The sequence below is a fragment of the Cygnus atratus genome, chromosome 2, assembly GCF_013377495.2.
Source record: "Cygnus atratus isolate AKBS03 ecotype Queensland, Australia chromosome 2, CAtr_DNAZoo_HiC_assembly, whole genome shotgun sequence".
Taxonomy (NCBI): Eukaryota; Metazoa; Chordata; class Aves; order Anseriformes; family Anatidae; genus Cygnus; species Cygnus atratus.
The window spans coordinates 2,580,946-2,606,028 of record NC_066363.1 but is presented as its reverse complement, the minus strand read 5'-3'; the positions used below and the strand labels follow the sequence as shown (position 1 = coordinate 2,606,028).

The window sequence follows — 25,083 nt, the reverse complement described above, 5'->3', positions numbered from 1 at the left end:
TTGGATGTATTTATCTGTTTTAGGAGCAAAAGTTTTTTTTGGAAAAAAGTATTCTGGGAAATTTACATTGGTCACGCTAGTTTTCCATTTTTCCCACAAATCATTTTGACTCTTCATTTTTTTTACCATTGCAGCTTTTTTTCCTTGAAATCCATGTACTTTTAAAAGTAACTGAAGGAGAACATTTCCCTGACCATGTGCTTATTTAAAAACAAAAACACAACTAAACCCACAAATTTTACTTCTTTGTATTTGTTTTTTGCTCCTTTCTTTTGACCTCAGATGTTAAATCACCTCATTAAACAATTAGTAACAATTGTCATCTGTCCTGGATGTTGTTTGGCTGTGGCTCACGTCATGATGGTGTGTATGTTGTGCACAGGGGTTTGGGAATTCAAGCACCCTAGCTGTGGGCCCCGAGGGACTGCACTCCTGGCAGGATGCGTCCCATTGATTGCACCGAAATCCTCATTTAAAAAAAAGGACAACAAAGCGCTGTTCCTGGGATTTTTAAGGGGGTTTTTAAGGGTTTCCAGGCTTGCTTTGTGTTTGGTGAAGTGGATGAGCTTGTGCTCCACTCCTGTGTCCACTGCCCCACTTACCTTGGTGACCCCGCAGCGGTGGAGGCTGCGCGACCCCTGCTTGTGTCTGCCTGTGCAGGGCTGTGATGTTCCAGCGTGTTCTCAATCCTGGCTTTCAGCAACTCTTCCTTTTTGGCTGGGGAAATGTGTCCTTCAGGACCTTCGAAACCCTACATAGTGATTCCCATTGACTGCATGGACTGGCACCTGGCCGGAAGAGGGCAGAGCCAGGAGAGTGGGGTGCGGGCAGCCTGGCCAACAAACTGCTCATGAGCCCAGCAGATGTTCCTGCAGCCTCTCTGCTCCCCGGGGCTGATGCCAGCCTGGTCCTTTTCCAGCAGCTCGTCACTTGACACCGGGAACAGTCCGCTGGCTGCTTTTGTTTCACATTGGAGTCAAGGACCTTGTGCTCGGAGGAGGCAGGGGAAGGGGAGGAGGCAGCGGGACATGTATTTCTTCAGGTCATTTTTTTAGTCATTCCTCATTAAAAGCTTTTGGCAGCATTGCCTCTGAAAGCATATCCTGCCTGTGAGCCTCGGGCTGTGGCTTGCTGGGTTTTACGTACGGATCTCTTCTGCTGAGGGCAGAGTGGCTGTATGTGCTTTCTTGGTGTGTCCCTTGAGGTCTGGTGGGACAAGTCACCCTCTTCCAATTCCCAAGCCAGTTCTGGCTCTGCCTGATACCCTAAAACGACTTGTGGAGGGCACAGGAGAGTGGCTGCAGTGTTCTTGTCTTGCTGGTTTCCTGAGTTTCTGTGCTTATGTACCTTGTCATTTTTTCCCTATTTCAGTTTTAAATGAACTGTCCTGTGGCAGTTCTGAGTTTGGCAGGGAGGTGGCAATTGCCAAGGTCGTACATCCAAGTGAGCTCTGTGAGAGCTGGTGGAGAAAATTTAATCCAAATATTGCTTCTTACCCTTCTTCTCCTGCTCCCGCCCTGTGCGCACACAGCAGAGAGCCTGGCTGCAAAAAACACTTCTCGCCCCAGTGCTGGTGAACCCAGATGGGTGCTCAGCCATGCTGAGCCTGTTCCCATCACAGCTCCCATGTCTGCTGCAGTCTGTATTTGTCTCCTCACCGCTGTGCCCCTCTGTCCCTCTGCAGGCTGACGGGGAACGAACCCCTGACCATCCTCCCTCTGACCTCAGAAATGGAGGAAGCTGCCGTCAAAGCCCACTACAAAGTCTGTGACCGCCTGAAGCTGGAGAAGAAGCAGCGCAGGATGTGCCGGCGGGACCCCGGTGTGGCTGAGACCCTGATGGAGGCCATCAGCATGAGCGCGCTCGAGTGCCAGTACCAGTTCCGCTTCGAGCGGTGGAACTGCACCCTTGAAGGCAGATACCGGGCCAGCTTGCTAAAGAGAGGTGAGCGGGACGGGGGGCTCATCAGGGCTGCTGGCACCTCCTGCACCTGGCATTTCACAGGGTGGTCTCCCTTGGGTGCATCCTTTGCTGCTGGTGGGTGGTCACCTCCCCAGAGGTTCAACAGGAGTTCAAAGAAGGTAAAGACCAGGGTAAAGCTAATCTCAGGTCATCTACGAAAGCACACAGGAGGCAAAGCGTAAGCCATGTGGCTGCAATTTGTGTGCTTGCAGTGGCAAAGCAACCCGTCTGCTTCCTACTGCTGGCACAGCTCCTCTGCACGGGGGCTGGAGATGTTGGTGCAGGCACCTGCAGCCAGCTGCTCTGCTTGCTCCTCACTCCTGCTGGAAGTCGAACCCTTGCTGGAGAGGAAGGGGTTAAAGTTCCCAAAGCTGTGTCCTCTTTTTTTAATAAGTTCATTTTTTTCTATTTATTATATTAAACTTTCAAGAAAGAAATTGGGGGGAAAAAAGCTTGGTTAGGGAACGGAGGAAAAAATGGACCGTTCTGTGCTGGTTTGGTGGTGTTGTCAGGGGGAACCCAATCATTATGCACGTCAAAAACTCTGAATGCTTCTGTGCTCTGCTGCTGCTCTGCCTGGGGAAAAGTTCCCTGGACGTGCATGGTGGCAGTTCCCACAGCCTGTCCCCGCAGTGCAGGTGGAGGTGACCAGAAGCTGAGGAGGAGCAGGTGGTATTTTGTCTCCTTCCTTTGCACAGCCTCATATAGTCCAGTTTTCCTGCAGCCTCCTAGTAAAATCCAGTTCTTATTTCTGTCCTGAAGCTAATGATGCAGCAGGCCCATTTCACAGGTGGCTTTCCTGGGACTCAGGGGCTTCAGCGACTCTCAGAAAGTCCCAGGCTCAGTGATGGAGCTGGACCTAGAAACCCAGGGTGTGACATGCTCAAAGATAAGGGCAGAGGTCTGCAGTGTCCCCTCTCTTGCTAATAAATGGCAATAAATTCAGAAGTGCTGGGGCTTAACTCATGCACTGTCACTGACGACGGTGGAAACAAGGAAAGTCCTTATGAAACCCAAGAGGTCCAGCCAGAGCTGCAAGACGTTTAAAAATATCTCTGCATGCCAGAGGAGTCCCTGGATTAGTGGTGCCTAGGGAAACCCAAGCACTTTCTCATGCTGACACCTGGAGGCCACAGCTTGTTCCTTCAGATGTGCCTGCCCCCGTGGACAGCCCTCGGCAAGGGGAGGGGGTATTTCAAAGCAGACTGAAGGTTCGCTGCTGGAAAACACCAGCGAGAACCATCCCACCCCCCTTGTCAGGACCCTGTGTAACAAATGGTAGTGCTGAGGGTTGCGGGGCTCTGTCTGCTGTCTCATTCTTCCATGTTTTATGCCCCTGCAACATCTCAGCCCTCCACCGATGCTGTAAATCCTTCAGCCGTTGTTCCCGCGGCATAGCATGCTGTCCTGTAAATCTTTCTCCTCCTCTCCGGGAGCTGCTGGTTCCTGGTTCAGCATTGCAGTGAGTGATACCCCAGGGCAAAGGGGTGCGTGTGCAGCCCACTAAGACACGGCTATTCAGATAGATCAGTGTGGGCTTGTTTTCTCTCCTCCAGGGCAGGACTATTGCAACTTTTTAAAGAGAGGAAAATAAAGTGTGCTGGGGGAAAACTACTTAAAGTTTTCCCCTCCATTATTCCACTTGGTCACCCGAACAGCTTGGCTGCTGGTTTGCAGTTTGGGCTGATGTGGCCTGTTTCTTAAAATAACAGGGGATTTTTTAAGGGACTTGTTATCCTCTTCGGATACCCGCAAACAATTTTGGAAATGGCTGAAACGGGATAGCCATGGATGGCAGGCTGTCTGCACTGGGGGTTAGAATGCCTGCATTGATTTAAAGCTCATTATCTTGTTACAAAATATCTCGGTGCAATCAAATAGTGCATGGCGGAGATGGCTTTAAATCTGGCCAGAGCCAAATGTCACATGGACTAGCTTGGAAGCTGCCTGCGGGTGAGATGATGGGCACTGGGAATCTGTGGGGCTTTCAGTGATGGAGAATGGGAAGAGGAGAGCTGAAGCTGGTGCAGGGATTGACAGGGGAAAGCCTGGTGAATGAGCTGTTCCTCCTGGCTTCGTGTCAAACCTGGCATGCGGGGTGGTGGCAGGGCACCGATGTCCCTCAGTGATTTCACAATTTCAGTGCTTCAAACCCAGAGACCTTCCCGCAGATTGTGGATTTGTGGTGGCCGCTAAACTGTGCCAAGCCCTGGCTGGCTGCTGCTAATTGCAGTGCCTCAGGCTCTCAGGGGAGAGAGTGTGCATGCCCTGTTCCATCGAGGACTTTGTTAGCACGCTGGTACCTCCCCATATCATAGCACAAATAGTTGCAGTGGCAAGAGGCCAGTTCGACAACCTGGGAGCATGGAGGCTTTGAGACTCTCTTTAGCATCCTTACAGCGTAGCCTAGAAAAAAGTTGAATCAGCCTACAAAAGATGAGAACTGCTAAGGTGGTGTTTAGTGGTCAACATATCCATGAGTTTTTGTTGTTATGAACTAAATAAATCTGTTCTTCTTCAGGTGAGCAGGAATGGTATGACAATTCTTAACAATTTGGTTTGAGACAGCCCCAGTGGGAGGACCAAGCCTCTGTCTCCTGGACTGGATTTTCACCTTTTTTCTGCTGACTTTCTGGACTGTGCACCTGGCAGTGCTATGGGAAGGCAGGCTCTGGGGACGGGCCAGCCTAGTGCCCCATGAGCTCGCTTGGACTACCGTGAACCTCCCAAGGACCAGTTCCAAAAATGACCTGGCAGTGTCTCTGTGTGTCCTCGGTTGACACACCAGTTTACAGATATATCCACTACTGTCACCATCCACTTGTGTTATTTTTGAGTGGGGGATTTCTTGAGTCACATCCAAAGCTGTTCTGGAACTGCATCTCAAATATGCAGTCGTTTACTGCTTCCATAGCTGGAGAATGGGGAACTATAAATACTGGCATGTTTGCTTTTTATTTTTGTCTTTTTCATTTGTATTGAATTCATTAATCTCTCTGGGCCTCAGTTTACCTGTATGGGGGAGGCGGATGCTGTTGCAACCCTGCAGGTGAGCATAGAGGTGTTTAAAATAATAAGAGAAAAAAAGGGTTGTACATGAAAGGTTTGAGCTGTAAACAACTTTTTCAGGTATTTGGGGTACTGCCTTGGGTGACAGGCTGGCTATGAAGTGCTTCCAGTCCTCAGGTGCCTTTTGTTAACAATTTTTTGTTGGACTTGATTAGGACCTGGTGACTTTTATTTTTTTGTGAGGGAGAAGGAAGCCCTCATGGTTTCTATCCCAATCACCTGACTGGAAGTTAGTGCTGGGCTCCTATTATTTGGTGGCCCCTTGGTAGGGGCACTGCTGTACAGTAATGATGGTACCTCCACGGCCTGCCCAGATCTTGCTCACCTCCTATTCTCAGGCAGAGACTGAAGAGTGACAGCCACAAAGCTGTTTATTTGATTTGGTTTTGTTTCAATCCTGATTTGTGCCACCTCAATCCTTCATTCCCTGTTCTCCACCACATCCTCTCCACCACCAACGGTGTCTGTAGAGCTTGACATGTTCCGATGCCACTCAGACCTTCCCATTGTTTTTTGTGCCTCAGTTTTTATTTCTTTTAACCCTCGCTCTGGGTGCAATTCAAGCTGCCTCCTCTCTCCCTCAGGCTTTAAGGAGACGGCCTTCCTGTACGCCATTTCCTCGGCGGGGCTGACGCATGCCATGGCTAAAGCGTGCAGCGCGGGCCGGATGGAGCGCTGCACTTGTGATGAGGCTCCCGACCTGGAGAACCGTGAGGCCTGGCAGTGGGGTGGCTGCGGTGACAACCTGAAATACAGCAACAAGTTTGTCAAGGAATTCCTGGGGAGGAAGCCCAACAAGGACCTGCGAGCCAGGGTGGACTTCCACAACAACCTCGTGGGCATGAAGGTGAGCCATGGGTGTGTGCGAGGTCTGCAGATAGGTGGGGTTGGGGGACTTCTTGGTGGTGGTGGGCTTTGTGAGGGAAATAAGGTGCTGTTCTGCTTGGAAACGGGATGCAAAATGTGTGGAGTCATCCCTTTTTTTTTTTCCCCCTGAAGTGGTGAAGTCTTATTAGGGACCCTGTTTTGGTCACTGTGCTTCAAGAATTGTACGAAGCCATTGGAGAGAGACCAGAGGGAAAGAAAAAGGACTCTCCAGAAAACATGAGCTGTGTGAAAGACCCCCAGCTTTGCTCAGGGAGGAAAAGGTCTTACAGTGCAAAGGGATGTCAAGACAGGTTCTCCAGGCTTAGGTGAGTTATGATAAGGAGGAAAGGATTTACTCTGCAGCATCACAGGTTGAGGGATGCTCTTCTTGAAGCAACTCTGCAGAGCATGGGCAGCGTAGCATGTCTGTAGCCAAGTTTCTTTAAAACTGGCTGGCCAAATGTTTGGTGGGGAACCAGGACAGAGCTTTTCGTCTCTGACCAAGCTCAGTCCTAAAAGTCCCTAAAAAAAAAAGCCTTCCACCCTGGTCAGACTTGTGTTCAAAGCTAATAGTGTGTAGATATGCAGACCCTCCTTTTTTCTTTTTTTTCATTTTTTCTTCTCCCACCCTTATCCTGGAGGACTTGGAGGGTTTCCCACTCCTTACTCCATACTCCTTCCCATGAGGCTTTATGCTCCTGCCTGGGGCCTCCACCAGGAGCAATGTAAAGAACAAATTATCTGCAACTGCTGGTTCATCCCAGCAAGAGATGGGAAAGGAAAGGACTTTCCACCTTCTCCCATCAACTGCTTGGATGTACCTAGCCTAGAGCTGCTCGAACACTAAAATCCCCCAGACTGGCCAGCACAGGTGCCTAGGATCAGTGTTTCATTGCGCCAACCTCGAAGGGGGACATACTGTAAGGCTATAAATAGCCTTCAAGCCTCGTTATTGTCCTTGTGATTGGATGGAGGGTTGGGGCAGGGATGGGGACCTGGGTCTCCAGTTTCCCAGGCAAATGCTGCTGAGCCAGTTGTGCATTCTAGGAATCACCACCCCAGCTCAGTTGTTCCTGTGTGTATGCATAAAATGTCATTCCTCACGACAGAGCTGGGGCATCAGAGAATGCCACCAGTGAGTGCTGGCCAGCAAAAAGTTTCCCCCTCTCCCCACCACTAGATGCTCCTCGACAGCACTGAGATCAGGATTAGAAATATCCTGGATTTAGCTGGTGTCTGGCTTTGGCTGACAGCTTTTCTGTCTCTGGATTAAAAGGCTCAGTGCCTCTGAACTCCTGTTGCAGCTCTCTGGCGTGTGAAACAGGCTCTGCAGAGTGATGAAATCTGTTTTAATCCTTGTGGTTGATTGTTCCCGAGGGCCTGTCCTATAGCTCTTTGGAGTTGGCTGTGTAACAAATGGAACAGAAAATGGGGAAGGTGGTCCATGAAGGCTATTAGCTCATGCTGTAGAGAGCTGTGAGATGTCCCTGCTGTACTCCTTTTCCAGAGTTACATAATGCAGTCTTCTCAGAACCCAGATGGCTGTGGCTTTAGGTGCCATTGACATGTTCTTGTAAATCCATATACATCTTCCCTCCAGCACTGGTGGGGCTAAAACACTTGCCCAAGAGACTTGACCTAACTCCCAGTGCTTTCCATCCCAGTAGCTGCAGGCAGGATGCCTATATGGCTGAGACCCAGTCTTGGATTTTGGTTAGGTGGCCTTAGTGGAAAGCAGAGCTGACAAATGTCTGTGCAGCTTTGAGCTAAATGAACTCCAAGGATAAGCTGGAGGGAGCGAATCTCTCCATTCTGTCTGCACTTTCTTGTCCTGATCCTACTGTGAGTTAGGCCCTGGGGCAATGGGAGATCTCATGGACTCTCTTGCATCCTCTGCCTCCACTTTACTTGGCACGGTCAGGCCCTGGTCATTGGCAGTGGTTTCTGAGTGCTAGTGTAATATCTGCAGCTAAACAGCTGAGTAACAGTTGTGACGGTTGTCCAGACACTGAGAGCCCTCATGGCAATCCAAGTCAGAGACCTTTGCTGCAGGTCAGTGATCCGGTGTTCCTATTTTTGTCCACCCATGCCATGCCTGTCGAGTTGGTATTGCTGTCTGACAGCTTTGCCATGCCTGTTTGCGGCAGTGGTTGAAATGATTTCTCTGTTTATGCTCCTAGAATAATTGTACCTTAGTGTGGTTGAAAGGCAAATCAAGCAGCCCACCAGATTCACAGTGGCACTGCAAAGCACAGCAGAGAACAAGAGAATTGCATGTTAAGAAGGAAGCTTTTATGAGGATGGTGGTTAATGATCAGGGGAACATATATCTATGTAGTCAGGATGTGTGGATCTAATGTATTGGCACAATATCATGTCATTAAGATGATGGTCGGAGGTGTTTGAGTCAGAGGTGAGGCTGGCTTTGTAACTGCAGGGTCAAAACCTGCAGCGCTTGCTTCAGGCTTCAAAATGTTGAAACTGATTTGAAGCCTGAGCCTTCTTGGTGGGGTGGTTGGATTGTCTCTGGCACTGCTTACGTTTGGGTCTATAGTACTATCAGGTTTAATCTGCTTGCTTCCTGCCAGCCCTGCTTTTCACTTACGCTGCTAGTGCAACATTGGTGGGGGATGAGGGTGGTCCAGCACTCAGTACCAGGCTCCCTCACTGAGTTACTGATATCTTCCTTGACAAAGGCAGTGGTTGAAATATGAAATCATTCTATGAAACTTGACATGCATCCTTTACTTTTCTTTCTCCGGTTAGCTGCCCATCAGCTAACTGCTGTCTTACAGACTTACCAACCATTGCATAGCAGGAGATGCTAACCTGGTGGCTGTGAATATCTAATACTGCTTTGAATTAATCTAGTTTATTTTGATAATAAATCATGTATTTGATGTGAATGAAAAGTCATATAGAATGAGTGCAGATAGCCTTGATTTGTGCCATTTTGGAACAGAACAATTTTGAAACGGTTTGTTAAATAAGTTACTCTCACAGACCTTAATGCATTAAATATCCCCATGAGCTACAAAAGGATGATTTTGGTGATTTTGAGCAGGAGCTGAGATGCAAACTGGGTGCCTTTCCCGAGGTTATGCAGCATGCTGAGGATGGAGCAGGAGAGTGAGGCCAGCTCTCCCGAATTCCTGCTCAGCACCCATTGTTTTTCCTCAAACCAAGCTGCAGATTTTATGTCTATTAGTTAAGCCATACAGGCATGAACCGAAACCTTAGCTGTGCTACACACTGTTTTGGACTGTGCTGGGAGTGGACAAGGAGGCTTTCTTTTCCAGTACTTTGCTTTGCTGCAGGAGCTTGCTGCTGTGCCTGCCCACGTTGGTGTAGGTACAGCCTATGTATGGAGGTGTGTATGTTCGCTGGGGAGTGGAGGAATATCTATCAAAGATATAGCACAAGCTGGGTGGTCTCTCACTGATTCTTAGCAACATATAATCCTTCCCGTCTAATTACTCCCAACCATGGCTAAATGTATAAATAGTCCCTTGAGACCCAGCAAAAATAGGACCTGTGCTTAATTGACTGAATTGGCAACAAACACTATTCCCTCCTGGTCGGCACGGCAGTTTCTCCATGGTGTCACGCTAGCAAACAATCCGTGTATTTCTGGGAGGGTGACATTATCCTATCCCACCTAGTTTTGGAGTCTCTTGGTAGAAGTTCTCATTTAATTATTATTTTACTTCTGCTTTTTACAACCTTGATGGGCCGACTATAATTTTGCTGCCACCAATGAAATAATCACAGAGCATGTTGTGCCCGTGATGGCTCACAAAGTTATATGATATGACCTCAATCGCTAATGAAAGGGTGAGCTTGTCTAGCGTGAAGATGAGGTAATTAGACCAGGACTTCTCCAGCCTTCTCTTTATTGAAAAGTAGGAGCTCTGAATAGACCACTTATTAAAAAAGCAATTTCCCTTCCTTTGCCAAATCTGCTCTTGCTCATTCAGCTATTCTTTCAGAGAGGTCTTGGGTGGAGAGGGTGTGTGCTTGGGGGAGCTGTCTATGTGTCAAGGGGATGGGGGGTGGTGGTGGTGAGAGAAGTCAACTGTATTAAAGCTCTGTTGCCAGCAATGAAGTTTCTTGGTTATATTAAACGAAGTACAGGCAGCCTTGCTAAGGCTCTCTTCTTCTTTATATCCTCCCCCTTTTCTCCCCCTTGTACACACAAGTGCAGCCCTCTTTTGTAACCCATTAATGAAAAGTCGGAATATTAGAGCACTCAATTAGTTCCACTGGGCTTGAGTAAGTGATGTTTTAATTAAATTTGCCTGGTTTCTCAGTAAAGTATCATTAAACATGACTTTCCAACTCTCTCTCTGGAGCGTTGCTAAGTTTCTTAATCCCAGGAGTGCTGACCTCTTCCAGAGGTATGTCTGGTCAAGCATGTCTTGCAGATCCAAGGGGCACTATTAAAGGGGGCTGCTATTACCCAAGGAAAAAAGAAAAAAAGTCATGTTCTCATTCCCTTTTTCCTTTATGCTTCCAGAAGGAGGGACACAAGCAAGCCTTTGCCTTCAGGACCCTGAAGTCAGGGGTTTAGCCACAGGTTGCTTGAGATCCAACAGTGCAAAACTATGGGAAGACAGAAAAGGAGAACAAAAAAATTCCCCCTAAAAATTTCTCATCAGGCAGTATTCCCCTTTGAAATTGGTTCCCTTCACGAGGGATCCATTCCTTAATTATTTTCACACATCATCACCCCATGTGTTTTGGTCTGCACAGGTTATCCACACAGTTTAGAAGGATCCTTGTCACCTTGTTGCTGCAGGGTTCAAGTCCAGACCTACCCCAAGACATGGTATGCCTGCATCCCCGAGACTGTTTGGGATGCTCTGCAGAGGTCTATGGAAGGTGCGTGGACTTTTCCTGCTGCTGACTTGCTTGTTTTGGAAGTCCATGCAAGGAATGGCTTTGCCCCCTTAGGCGGTCCTGGCAGGGATCTCAAGGGCTGAGTGTGCCGCCTGCTCTGGAGATGGGCTCTCCATATCAAGTAGATGTTTGCCCAGCTATCATCTGTCTGAGGAACTTCACAAGGTATCACGTAACGTGTTATCAGAGCACACCACCCTCTTCTTTGCTGTATCTCCATTTTACAGAGGGGAAATTGAGACCCCGAAAGATTAAGTGACTTGCTAAAGGTCACACACACCAGCATAGCAAAGCAGAGACTTGCACCCTGGTCTCCTGTTGCAAAGCCAGTGTTTGCAAGCACTGCCAAACCCATCTCATATGGTTCCCACTAGAAAACATGACGCCAGTCAACCTCCAGAGTTTGTCGAACAGGCACCTTTAGTATGAATCTCTGTTTTTTCAACACTCTGAAAAACTGTCTAATAATTGCTCATTTTGATGAGGAAAATCCATATGAACTTACTGATTCAGTTAGTGCATCAAAAAAAAGATGCAAAATGCATCCTTTATGTGGTTTCTTCAGAGGTGCATTTGCAGTGTGAAATCTAGCATCACGCTTTAATTGAGGTACAAATCAAACCTAGCAAATAGCCTCTCTGAGACCAGCTCCTGACTTTGTATGTACAGATCAGTTTGCAGGGCCAGCACTAGTATTAATTGCTCCAGGTTATGACAGGTAGGAATGCACAGGCATGCTGTCTGGATTTTCCCTTCCTTCCTTCAGGCTAAGATTGGCTCTGCCAAAGTCTTTCTAAGGCCTGGAAATCAACACTATGGAGAAAAGTGTTTGCTCTGTCCCATAAGTAATCTCAGTTAGTTGTTTTTGCAGAACTTTCTCAGCATGTGAAGCATACTAGGAATACAGAAGGTGAGAAAATTACTTTAATGTTCTCAAATTACAGTAGGGTTATGATATTCTATGTTTAAGTGTTTGTATTTTAAATCATAGTTTGCTAAAATAGGAGTTGTACAGAAGGTTAGTGGCAAGGGAAAACTTCTGAAAAAGCAGTTTGAGATAGGCTTACTAGAAGAGCTTTTTAGAACAAGATAAAGAGAAAGGAAGAGAAGAAAACAGAAAGGAAAAGAGAATTTCTAGCAATCTGTGAAGCTCTTACACTTCAGCCACTGGCAATGACCAGTGTTAAGGCAGAAGTCTTTGAGTGGTTTGGGCACTGTGAAGAAATGGCTGTCGTCCAAACCAAACATTAATATTTGAGCTGAGACAATATCTAAGCCTACTTAAATTGAAGGAGGATCTGTATGCTGAGGATGGAAGCATCTCAAAGCTCTGTCTGAAGCCAGGCTAGGCAAGGGCAGGCTTTTCCTGGATGCACTAAGGTTTATCTGCTCCCTCCTCTCCCCCAAACCATGGCAAATGGTTTGAAGCCTTGGAGCCGCAGACCAGCCATGACGACAGCGGAGCTCAAACCGAGGAATTCCCACGGCTGCGTCCCCGCTTCGGACTGCTGCTGCCCAGACGAGAGTTGTCTGAAAACCACCGCCGGAGCCCCGTGACCCAGCTGGGAATGAATGGGAATCTGTCCTCAGCATTTCAGCTAAAACACTGAGAAATTGTGTGTTGCAGCATGTCTGAGACTGATCATTACAGGGGCACTTAGTCTGAGCTTCGTAGCAAACCATTGTTGTGAGGAAGGATTACATGTTGCATAGCAATGCTCTGCTGTGATCCCTTTTCCCTATGGCTCTTATAAAGCCATTTGGGCGGGTGATCCTGCAGTGCTATCTAATTTCCTCAGAGCAGCAAGCACCAATAAAGATGGTTCAGTCTTGCTGTATCATAATTGTTTTCCTCATTGTGCTTTTGTCAGTATTTGCTATTCTCACGACAAGATCAATGGGGGGTTTTGTTCCTAAGTCAAACGAACTAATTTGCTTACAGAGCTTTATTTTCCTCCCAAACTGCTGTCCTATTTGTGAGACTGCCAGAGCAGGTGGTTATTCAGAGGAGAGTGGGAGGACATAATTTCAATGTGTGATGCTACCCCTGACCCAGTGGTTGTCTTTGTTCAACTTCTCTTTCATGGTTTTGTACAGCATGTAGTGCACTGAGGATTCAAATGCACTGCTATGTTGGTGCTCCTCTGAGTTACTGTCACTCTGCTGACGTGTGGTAGTTGTAGCGTTTAAGACACGAGGGAGCATGAAGTATTTTGCAATTTAGATTTAAGTTAATACATGCATGTGGCAAGATAGAGGCACACATGTGGCCACGTAGCATGGTGTGGATGAAATATGGTTATTAAGTGATGGTGTGAGCGTGCAAGAGAGGCTCAAGTCTATGTAGGATGGAGCCAGATCAGGCTCTGAGTTGTGTGATGTGCCTCAAACAGGACAGAGGAGCTACCTATGGCTCTTGAAATAGCTGGTGTTAAAGTTTTGTTCTGCCTCATGCATCCTAGACTTTTTTGCTAGCAAAAGCTAAGTTATTCTGGCCTGGAAGTCCCTCCAGGTCTAAAAGCGTGATGTAGCCATCTTCCCCATTTATCCCAGGGCTTGGCCAGGAAAGGCTTCTCCAAGCAATGTGCTGGCATTTCATTGGAATAAGCCTGAGTATTCTGTAAGGATGAGGTGGATTTAAGTGTTTCTGACAGGACCATTCAACAAGAGGAGGAAAGTCTTTGTGGAAGCTGAGGAATGAGACAGGAAACAGAGGCTTTGCCAAGATTCATGTTGGCTGGTGGGTGGTGAGGGGGCCCGTAGGCATCACACGTTGTCTTGAGTAGCTGCATCGTGACTGACAGCAGCAGGGGAGGTTGTCTTGGGGAAGAAATTTTTCTAGGATTTTCACCATCGCTGCCTCGTAACATTCTTGAGCCCTTCCCTGCCCTTCAAGGAGGTTTATGGGGCGGTTGGGATGCACTGCACTTGCACAGTGGCCATATGAAAATCCACATGCTGGATTTCATGACTGGTCCATTCTTACGAATGGAAACTTTTTGTGCTTTTGTTCACTGGTGCACGACACCTAAGATCTTCCAGCCACTGGTCAACAAGGAGCTAGAAGTGGGTCAGGAAAAACAAAATGAAAAGCAACAATAACAAAACCACAACAGCAGATTGGGATTCATTAGGGGCTTTTTTCTTCACTGTTTAAGTCTAGGTAAAGAGAATGGGATTTGTTGTCTTAGGGCACCTGTACAATTTGTGATGCCCTGGCAGTTAGGACACAGCACGTATGAGAGACCTTTATGCTTCTGGAGAGGTATCTGGTGGCAAAGTGCAATGTTTCAGTTTTACAGGGCCTAAAGTAACTTTAGATGCTAATTTTTAGACACATGAATTGCACCCAGAGGGTGGGATTGTGCTCACAGGTTCACCTCTATAAATTTAGGCGTCTCCATGCGAGCTGAGTCCCTAAGCTCCTGTTAGCAAGTGGAGATGTGGCCAGCACAGTCAGGGGAAACTGGCGAGCTGTTCAGCTGAGCTTGTGCAGGTGTCTGCAGTGCTGCAGGATCCCCTGCCTGCCTTGGCTCCAGCCGGTCAGATGGGAGTTTAGAGGTGTTTCTTGAATGTAGGCATTTAAAGTCATATGTCTGCCTCAGTGAGGTCAGCCCTGTCTGGATGGTGTGCTTCAGGTGCCTAAACCTACATGTCTGTTCCTACTTGAAGGTCTCCTGCCATCTGCTAGCTGTCAATCCATCAGGATGTGGATTTCCAACACGTATTGTGCTGCATGTACCAGCCCCATGTGGGTGCTTTGGATACACTGCACCTGCAGCATCAGCCCTCCCCCTGGGCTCTGGAGAGGTGGCTCCTGACAAGAACAACCCCCTGCTGAAGTTTCCTTTCTGCATTTCGTGACTGTGCCTTGTTCAACCAGCTCTAAATCCAGCCAAGGCTGTGCACAGGAGTGTGCGTACCAGCTGAGCCAACTTCTGCTGGTTGCTTGCTTTCCCATCCTGCACAATGGTGGTCGTCTCCTTTTCCAGGTGGAGCAGATGCAAGTGGGTGTTGGGGGAGGTGGAAGGGTTGAGAAAAGCCTGAATGGATGAATGACTGCAGTGTGTAGCCCGTTTGCAAGTATCTCAGCAATTTTGCCCAGTTTGCTGATGGTCTGGGCGTGAAATCAGGTATGGGAGCTTTGTTTCACATGAGCTCAGTTCTCACTTCTAGACAACCAGTGAAATGTGACTTTATACGAGGGAGAGCATGGGCGAGTTGTGTGTTTTTTTTTTTCTCGGTGTTGAAATGTGTTCTGTACGCTCTTGTCTAACATTGTGGGATTTCTTGCAGAGTTGGCTAGACACTTTGGCACGCAAAGCGTGACAGCCCCTAACCAAGCCGGCCCAGCTGAGTACTATAAGCAGTAACACATCTCTCTCTGTAACCCGTCACTTGTTTGAATGCTACTGTGTATTATTGGATTGCATTTGAAAAGGTCTTGGCTGTCACAGGAATGAAGTGTGACCATTGGCCAGGCTTTGCTGAAGGCCATATTATGCACAGTGTCTTTCTAAAAATGTCTCTGTAATATCAGGATTGGGCCAGACCCCAGTTCTGAGTCCATGACCCATTGCACATTTGTACATGGTGCTCAGCAGGACTCATGTAGCCAAATAATTAAGAACCGGATGGTCAGGAAATGGATTGGAGCCAGTCCTCTGCTGTCATGAGGCCATAATGTAGGCAGATGCCATAATGGGCAGAAGGGGGAGATTTTTTTTCTTTTTTAGGTACCGTAGATGCCCAAAGGAAGGGCACTTCTCAGCAGTACCTTGTCAGGAGGCAGCTCTATAAAACACACTCTGTTCTAACTTGCTATTTTAAGGGGTGGTTATACCTCACCCATTTAAAGTCAAAATGTAAACTATTTTAGGGGGAGGGAGAACTAGAGCTATAAATATCTGTTTATAATCTGTGGGCAAAATGCAGGTTATCTGTGACTGACCAAACAACGTGTCTGCTCTCATGTTGCCCACGGAGGAGTCCCAGTAGTAAATCCCTCTGGAGAAGGTGGGGGAGAACATTCAGATGCCATTTAAAGGAAGATGGATATGCTTTTGTGCCAAGGAGTATGTTTATTGCTACCTCTCTTGAAAAGTATAGGGTCCTTTGTTAGCAGCATTTAGCTTATGGGCATGGGGTTCCTTACAGCACCTAGGGAGCTGGTACCACTTTTGTCTCTCTCTGAGATGAATAACTGATGAATACCTCTCTGTGCTTTCATCTCTTCCCTTCCTGATACTGCTTCTACTTCCCATGTTGCTTTTTCTGTTGAAAATAACCTTGTATTTCCATCTTCTCCATCTCCTGTGTGAGCACCGTGGTTCCACTGGCTCTGCTCTTTCTTCTCTATTTACGCTTTGTGGTGCTCTTGCCCTTGTGAGTTATCCCCATGCAAGATCTAGGCGTTTTCCCATATGGAGGCTGACTTGCTTATGCTTTGGGAATGTCACACACGGGTACTTTCTGGTATCTTGAAGAAATTACTTTCCTCCTTTAGGGATCTGTGAGATGAGCCTTATTTCTAGCAACAGCACCCACTGCAAGTATTTGAACATTGACATAATAAAATATAAAACTAGAATAAGAAAGGAGGTAAATCAAACCTTGCCCTTGGTATTTGTAGTCAAGAGGTGGTGTACTGGGTCTGGCTACCTGGACTTGCTGAACCTTCCACACAGGTGTCTGTTTTCCATTCCTTCACATCTTAAATTTTTGGGGAAAGAGAAGGCACAGAAGAGACTGACACAGCCTTGGCTTTCACTCTGTAAGAAAACATACATCATTAAGTGCGTGTTTGGCCAGTAAGCAATGGCACTCTTTCTAAGATATGTGCAGGCTTCTTCAATGCTAGCAGGAAAAAAAATTGTCATCTCCTTTAGGACGTGCTGCCACACTGCAGAATAGGATCTATTAGGTGGATATATAGGATAACAGGATATATAGGTGGAAGTTACCTGTGTGCTTCTGGAGCTGCTGGTTTTGGTAGAGGCAATTCAAGATCTTGTTCTCGAGGGCTTATATACTTTTCAGCTACATAAAGGCTTTTCCTCAGTTGCAAAGGATGCTATGCCTAGCTGTTACTGTTGGAAACAGCACAGCTTTAACTGCATTTCCACTGAGCCTGTGCTGCTAATTTGAAGCTACATGGGTTTAAGGTGGCAACCTGTGTGTTGGGAAGAAGGTTCCTGCTGTTCATGCTCATGTTCTGGAGCACATGTCACCACCTGTCTGTGTGGGCTGCAGCAGCATCTCCCCATTAGCTATGCTAAACCAACTCACTGTTGTTGCATCTTATCTCCATGTTCTTATTAAAATGTATAAATAGGTGTTAAAATATGTATTGATCTCTGCCTATGTAAGATGAGTGCAAGTACTGGACAGTCTTTGCACTTTCACTAGTACCATTAACTATCCAAGTAAAGCAACATTCTGACAGGTAAGTGTCATTTCTGGAAGCTGAGACCCTTCTAAAACAAGTCTTTCCTGTAGTGTGCATTTTCTGTCTTCTTCCAACAGATAGTATTTGAGTTGTCATCAGCTCTGTGATTCAGGAATGTTCTTCTAGCAAAAGTTTTTTTTTTTTTTTTTTTTTTCCCCCCCTCTATGCCTTGATTTGTTCCCCCACAACTGATTTTCTTCTGGGGCTGTGTGTGTCCGCAGGTCATCAAAGCTGGAGTGGAGACAACCTGTAAGTGCCATGGTGTATCTGGATCCTGCACTGTCCGAACATGCTGGAGGCAGCTTTCTCCATTCCATGAAATAGGGAAGCAGCTGAAGCAGAAGTATGAGACATCGCTCAAAGTGGGCAGCACTACCAATGAGGCCACGGGTGAAGGAGACATTTCCCCGCCCAAGAAATCCATCCCTGGTCACAGTGATCAAATCCCAAGGACTACGGATCTTGTCTACATTGACGATTCCCCGAGCTTCTGTCTGATGAGCAGATACTCGCCTGGGACTTCGGGAAGGAAATGTTACAAAGACAAGAACTGCGACAGCATCTGCTGTGGGCGAGGGCACAACACGCAGAGCCGGGTGGTCACCCGCCCGTGCCAGTGTCAGGTCCGTTGGTGCTGCTATGTGGAATGCAAGCAGTGCACCCAGAGAGAAGAGGTTTACACCTGCAAAGACTGATGCGTCTTCTGCCTGATGGCAACCCTCAGTGACGGGCGATCGTGATCTATGAGAACTACATATGGAGACAAACAGGGTTTGATTGACCTTCTGGGATCTGAAAGCTATGTCAAGACATAAGCACTTTGTAGGGTACAGGTGACCCAGCTGTGTTGCTGTTTTGTTTGTTTTGTTTTGTTTTCCTGTAGACTGAATTTTAATGAGGTCCAACCATGTGGAAATAAGTGCCTGTCACACTGGGGTTAGACACCAGTTGACCTTCAGCTTAGTCGTCCACGCAGTTTGACTGATCATTTATCCTTGGAACATCTTGATCGTTTCACCAATCCTCCATGAACTTCTGGGCTAATATATTCTCTGGAATAAATAACCTATATTACTTTATTCCTGAAGCTTACCCAACAGCGTAGAGAGCTGAACAGATAAGAAAGATCTTTCTGCTTTGAACACAGTGGTACGGGAAGTGTTCATTTTTTCCCTTCTGAAACTGGAGAGAGGTGTGGGGTAAGCAGGAACAGCCCTGATTGTTCCTCTAGTGGAATTTCTGCATATCCAGCAAACAAGGCTCTCACAAAGAGACTCACTTGGAGGGTAAGCTTTTTAATGACAGCTCCGTATCCACATGCTTTGATCACCAAATACAGCTCCAAAAATGTCGGGTCCACCATGTTGCGGATGGCAATGTGTCCAAGAAAGAGGTTGGGAAGACAGCAGAAAACCAGACGTGCCTGTCCCTTTCAGTCGTGTTATTTTTTCATACAATTTCTCCAAATGCAGTTTCTTTAGCACTATCACTGTCTTAAATTTTATTTAAAAACAAACAAACCACTAGATACTTTTGTTTTATTTTCACTTTTGTGGATGACATTTTTCTGTCCTCTTCCCACCTCTTGTTGATTGATTTCACCCTGTGGAAACTGCTTCAGAAATCTAAACTGGAACTTTTTTGTTTTATGTCGGCTGAATTTGGACATGTGTTTTTGAGGAGGACAAGAGAAATTCCAGTGCATCTTGGAAGGCAGTGATGTCTTGCATGGTATAGCAGCCATTTTGGACTGGATTGGAACTTTGGAGGATTCAACTTTTCTTTACTAGGTCATCATTCCATTTACCCTAAACCATGGCAGTGGTACATGACACAAGCTGTATGTAGTGAACCCAATGACCTTAAGATTTTTTTAACCACTAGATTGAGAACTATATTTTAAAAATACAACTGCTAAATGGTAACCAACTATTGGATTCGGAACAGCTAACTGACACAGAGACAAACCATCAAGTGGCCAGAGAAGCCAGAAATCAACTGCAGTAGTAGATATAGCTCTGACGCTGTGAAATAGATGACGATCTTCAGCATTTCTTTTCCCTTTGAAGAGGATACTTACAATCCAGGACTTGATGCGGCAATAACCCTTAATCATATAAAAGTGCTTCTGGGACTGGAAGCAGCCAGTGAATGCCTCAACGAAGCTTTCTAAGGAAACACTGGAGAGTGGAGGGCATTGTATTTTATTTTTGATAGCAGTTTTTGATTGTCCAGTAGTAGCAATTTCCACCAATTTTCTATAAACGATTGATCTGGTTCTCAATGGAGGAAAGCTGGCTGGAGTTTTTCGAGTAGTGGTAGATGTTGGCCAAGCAAAAAGAGGAGAGCAGTTTTCCAAAATGGACCATTATTTTCCTTTTTTTTTAACTTTACTTTTTTCTTTCCCCAAATAGTAGCCACTAATATTTAAGCTGTTTATGTGCATCTACTGGGAGGAGAAAATATATTTTTTTTGTTGGTAACAAATAACTGCAGCCCAGCCTGGCTTGTTGGCATCAAATCTGGAGGTAGAGTACTGGGGATGGACTTTTACGATGTTACTTTTAGTAGTGCTATGGTCCTGGAAAGTAAAGCATACTGGCTCTTTTTTTGATGTTTGTTTATTTGCTGTACAATTCTGGAGATTGGGGTAGTGCTGTAGAAGGAGTAATCCACAGACAGTATTTGTCCCTTTCCACCATGGCAGAAGCACAGTGGAGCGTCCGACACAGAGGGTTTGCAGGAAGGTCTCGCGGCTTCTGGGAGATGCGCCGCTTTGAAAGTCACCCACAAGCAGTTTATCTAATGGTTTAAAAAATAAACTGACTAGAAACCTATTATTCAGTGTGTGCATGTGTGTATATATATACACACGCAGACACGTAAATATATATATATAAATATTGAACAAACATTTATTTATTGTAAAGCCCTTCAGAAGGACCTTCTTATGGTTTCAATGTGGTATTATGTTAAATTCTTTCTCCCTCTCTTTCTTTCACACATGTGCAAGCTCACTGTTACATTTGTGTGTGTGTGTGCTAGAATAGCTCTTCCCCTCCAAAGTAAGGCTGGATCCAAATGTGCTCAAAACATGAGGATTTTTGGGTCTGAATTACTATTTCTGGCCCCATTCTTTTTTAAAATGTGTTCTTAATTAAAGAATGGGCTGCAATTTATGTGCATTATTATTATTATTAATTATTATTATTGTTATATTTAAACCATGGGCCTCATTTTCTTTCTTTTCACTGGTGTCTGTCTCCGTTGACCTTGCTGGAGTAACTCCACATTGCACTGGTGTGAGAGGACAATGAGTCCCTAGATGCAGAAGAGAAGGCAGTGCTGGCATGGATATTGTTGCAGAGAAAATGCCTGTGTCGGATGGGATAGGATAGCTTGGTGTGTTTGCAGAGAGAGAGGGGTGGGCAGTGAGGCAGACTGTTAAGGCTAGACTAGAAGAAAGAGGCAAAGAGTGAATGAACTACTGAGTGAAAGAGCTCTTCTGTGTATTATAACTCACGCACTGAAGCCTGGATGCTTTCTGTAAGTATTTAAAAAAAAAAAAAAGAAAAAGAAAAAAACCACAAAAAACAAATTGTATTTATGTTAATGTGGATATATTACTTGCCTGTTATATATTGTAAATAGCAAGGTTTATTCTCCTGTGGTTAAAAAAAAAATATAAATAACTAAATAGTAGCGAGGCACATGTGTTAAATGTATAGGCAGTGTATAAAATATACTAACACTCTGAAATCAGGAGAACTTGTCTTCTTGGCCTTTTGACCTAGGTTGGTAAAACATATGTGGGTTATTTCTCTTCTCCCTCCACCTTGTTGTGTGTGATTTTTGGGAGGCACGGGGAGACGTTTAGGTCCAGCATTTTCAAATGTTTGCCTTATCTTTGAATTAAGAATGGGGAGAAAAGCCTCATTTTGGAAAAAACAATGGAGCTTGAGTAGCGTGATGCAAGTAGCAGCTGGTAGAAATGTTTTTAAACCCTCTCAAAACCCTTTTGAGTGCTTGATCTGGGTTTTCTGTTTATGAAGGTTGTGTTTTGGAATTTAATTGATCTGTGGAGCTGTACAGGAGCTTCTGCTTGTGCTGCTCCATATGCACCTTCAGAAAACCCTGGGTAAGAAAGTTGAAGTCCTCTGCCAGACACTGAGACTGAGCTGTGTCCTGTAAAATCCTTTTGCTTCCAGCTGTTTGAAATTGGATTTTTCCAGAGAGGCTAATTCTACTGCCACACCATTGGATCTCCAGTGCAATTGACTGAAATTGCCCATTTTTGTAAAATGACAAGAGTTCATTTAGGCTCTGAATCTTTCATGGTGCCATTTCATTAAAAAAATAAAACAACAACCAAACAAAAACCAAATGTGAAACAACTTCCCCCCCCCCACACACACTCACACTCCGAGAAAGTGTTTTTTGTGGCAGATATAACTGGAGATGGATGGATTGGTGTAGGGGAAGCCTCTGGTTTCTGATTCCCTTTTAGCCCGTGTCCCCCCAAAATGTCAAAGTGTTGGTTCTCCTAAGCTGATCCAGCAAGACTTGCGTGATCAGTTTTGGGGTGGGGGGGTGCAACCATTATTTATATAATTTTTTTATTAATTTTTTAAAAGAGAAGTTAGCTGATGGAAGAATATTTTTATTGAATAGTGCATTTAGTTATGTCAGAAATATAAAAAAATATATATAATATTTTTGTAAACAAGGCAAACTGAAAATGTTTGCTGTTTTATATTAGAATTTTCTATTAAAAGAAATAAAACCCCACACAAATAATTGTTGCACCCGTCATCTGTTTTTTAACAAGCTTCTATTCTGTGTGACTGACTCATATATACCGGATGTGGAGACGTGCAAAACAAGTCCTAAACATTACGTTCTCATTGTCTTCCAGCTCGCGAATGACTCCAGTTAGTGAAATGTAGGGTTTTTTTTCCCCCTCCAAATTTTATTTTTATTCCTGACACACAAAATGACTTGTGAAGAGTGACAGGCTTCAAGCTTACACTTTTTAGTTGTGTTTACTGGTCCTGGAATGGCTTTGAAGGGAGGAAAACCTAAATCTATTCACAATAACTAGATATTTGCTATTGATCTCAGTTGGCCTGGGAAAAAGACTCTTAAAAGTTAGCTGGAAAAAAAAAAATCTGAGTGCATGGGAAGGTTAAATGAAGAGGACCAAATTCCAGGCTTGATCTAACTGAAGCAATTTTTATCATTTTGAATGGGGTATTGTAAAACTGGGGAGCTGGAACTTGGTCTGCTGCAGTTCAGGAAGGCGGCTGTTCACCTTTGGAAGCTACGATGAGCTATGAACCAACTGTTTTCAAGAGAACTGCTGGGGAGATCTGGGTAGGGGAGAAACAATTTCTGTCAATTTTTCATGGTTGGCTAGCTCATATGCATCTGCCTTCCTTCAGCCCAGGTCTTGAATTTCTTTGTTAGTGACTTTTCAGCTGCCCTACTTTAGCCAATATATGTGAAGAAATTAAGTTGGTTTGGCCCATAGTAGGGTTGGATGAGAATCCAGATGAAGGGACAGATTTCTCAAGGCTACTTTCATGGTGTAGATGCTGCTTAAGGTAATTTTCTGGTGGATTATAGTGCCTGTGAAAAATTCCTCAGTTGCTGCTGCAGTAAAATTAGGTCTATACTGTGCTTGCTAAAACAGGTGCAGCAAAGCTCTGCATTCCCAGTCTTTTTGGCTCTGCATGCACATCTGGTAGGGTGAGTCTGGCTTCCATGGCCAGCTTGTCCTGGTTGTCCTTTTTTAAGGATGCTAACTAGGTGATGACTTTTGAAGAGCAATATTTTCGTGCAAAATGACCAGTGTGTTTTATGACCATTACTGTCCATGTAGCTCAAAGGAGGCTTAGTGTAGCACAGGATCAGCCCTGTAGAAATCTAGTTATTGCTAAAGCAGTCAAGCTTAGGGTCATGATTATCAATGAATATCTTTTCAATCCAGTTGTCACTGATAAGACTGGATTTGGCCAAATTATTTTTAGAAACTATTTTAGAGGTTCCAGGAAACAGAATATGTCCAAATGGAAAGGAGAAAAAAAAAATCTCTAGTATTTGTGGAAGGAGAGGAAAAAAAATGGATATCTCAAGCATATTTTAGATCTGGCATCATGGTAGGCTTCCTGTAACTACATTTCTTCAGGGGCAGGGTACGAGAAGAGTGTAAGACCATAAATGATTCAGACGCATGAAAATTCAGCAGGGTAGCAGGGACATGTCTAAACAACATATTTTTCTCAGTTGTTGCTGAATGTTTTCAGAAATGGGAAAACCCTGCTCAGCAATATTTGACGAGGTCACCCAAAGGGACAGCAGATCCCCCTCCTTCACCCAGTTTTGCCTTCACTGGGGAGTTGCTCAGGAAAGTCAGAGGTGCTGACATGTTTGGCATTGTGGGGCATTTGCAGTGGGCCTGGAGTCATCACCCCTTAGCTAAGGAAAGCATTAAAAGCTTGGTTGTCCAGGCTCTTGTCTGTTGGTATAAGCAACTCTACAGGTGTTTTGGTCAATGTGGAGGTGCCAGTTTCTCCCAAATGACAGCAAAAGGAGATAAAGCATAGGTGAGAGAGGCGGAGATGAATTGAGGCCTAAGCAAGGTCATTGTGGAAACCCTGCCAAGATCCCCTTAGGCATGGACCCATCCCAAAGCACGATCACCAAACTAGCATGGGAATTTTCCCTTGTTCCACCCACCCCACTGCGGTCTCTAACAGTGACCTTTGAGACCTGAATGTAAAGTCTAGGATTTGTTTTGCACACTTGGGATGGCATTTCCTTTTAAAGGGAGGTGGGAATACTAACATGAAGGATTAGTGTTTTTCTTTTTTTTTTATTTTTTTATTTTTTTCCAATGTCTTATGGGAGCCTAAGTTATTTTTCTCTACCTCATATGTACAGCTTGTAGGTATAAATCTGATTCTGAGTGACTGTTGAGAATGTATTTAAGTTATTTAACATCTTTGTATAACAAAAAAGCCAGAACAAATGAAACAATAAATGTATTTTAAATTATACTTGAAGTGTGCTCCTCTTTCTTCACATCTGTTGAAAAAGTTCTAATTTCAATGGCTGTGGGAGCCCCTGCCCCTCCCCCAGCATTACTCCTCACCGCTGGTCCTGCAGCCAGCCTGTACCTGTGGCTAATGCAAGCCTTAAAAGGCTGGAAATGCTATCAAGGAGGCATGCTGCCCTAGATTTCAGTCTGAGGTCCCATATTCTCGTTTATTTGGGCTCATTGCAGGCTGCCCCTCTTTGAAAGCCTTCAGGATTTCAGGAGAAGGGGCGCTCATGACTGTCATAGAAGCAAGCATTCTCCTTTTCTCTCAGGAAAGAAATTCTTAACAAGCCTAGCCTTGGGGACACTTAACCCAAGTGACCTTTGAGGTCTATCCATTGTAGCTCCTTGAGCTTGGCCTCCAATCACAGCCAACCTACTGCCTCACATGTCAAAACATAATTGTCCTTGTAATATTACCATCAGTTAAAAAAGTGTCTCTATCCCACCTATCCCAATTTTAAATGATGTTGGAGTGACTCACAGCTAGGACAAAACTCCTTGCTTCCTTCTCTTCCCCCCTCAGATCTTCTACTCTGCATGAAACACCTCACAAACTATGATCAGGTTCAGGACTGCTACAGGCTGCTCTGACTGGGGCCAGTTGCTGTCCCAGTGTCTTGGCCAATACAGTGTTAATTGCAGGGGGCTGATGAGCTCTGTCAGCTTTTCATGGGATTGCCTTGTCATCGTATTGAGCTGGAGAAGCCACCGTACCTTGGCAGAATGTCGCTGTCAC

At 45.4% G+C, this 25,083-nt stretch overlaps 1 protein-coding gene across 3 annotated transcripts in view; it reads left to right on the top strand.

Moving 5' to 3' along the window:
* Window positions 1–24,306, top strand: part of WNT9A (Wnt family member 9A) — a 57,052-nt gene extending 32,746 nt beyond the window's left edge. For 2 of the 3 annotated variants that reach the window (XM_035554332.2, XM_035554333.2), the window contains exons 2-4: window positions 1,685–1,944; window positions 5,616–5,878; window positions 17,467–24,306. In XM_035554332.2, the coding sequence (XP_035410225.1) occupies window positions 1,685–1,944; window positions 5,616–5,878; window positions 17,467–17,940 (997 nt within the window). In that variant the 3' untranslated portion in view covers window positions 17,941–24,306. Of the gene's footprint in view, window positions 1–1,684; window positions 1,945–5,615; window positions 5,879–10,696; window positions 10,780–10,851; window positions 12,172–17,466 lie in introns of those variants that run through there. The other variant, XM_035554335.2, reaches the window with a different exon arrangement.
* The last annotated feature ends 777 nt before the right edge of the window (window positions 24,307–25,083 follow it).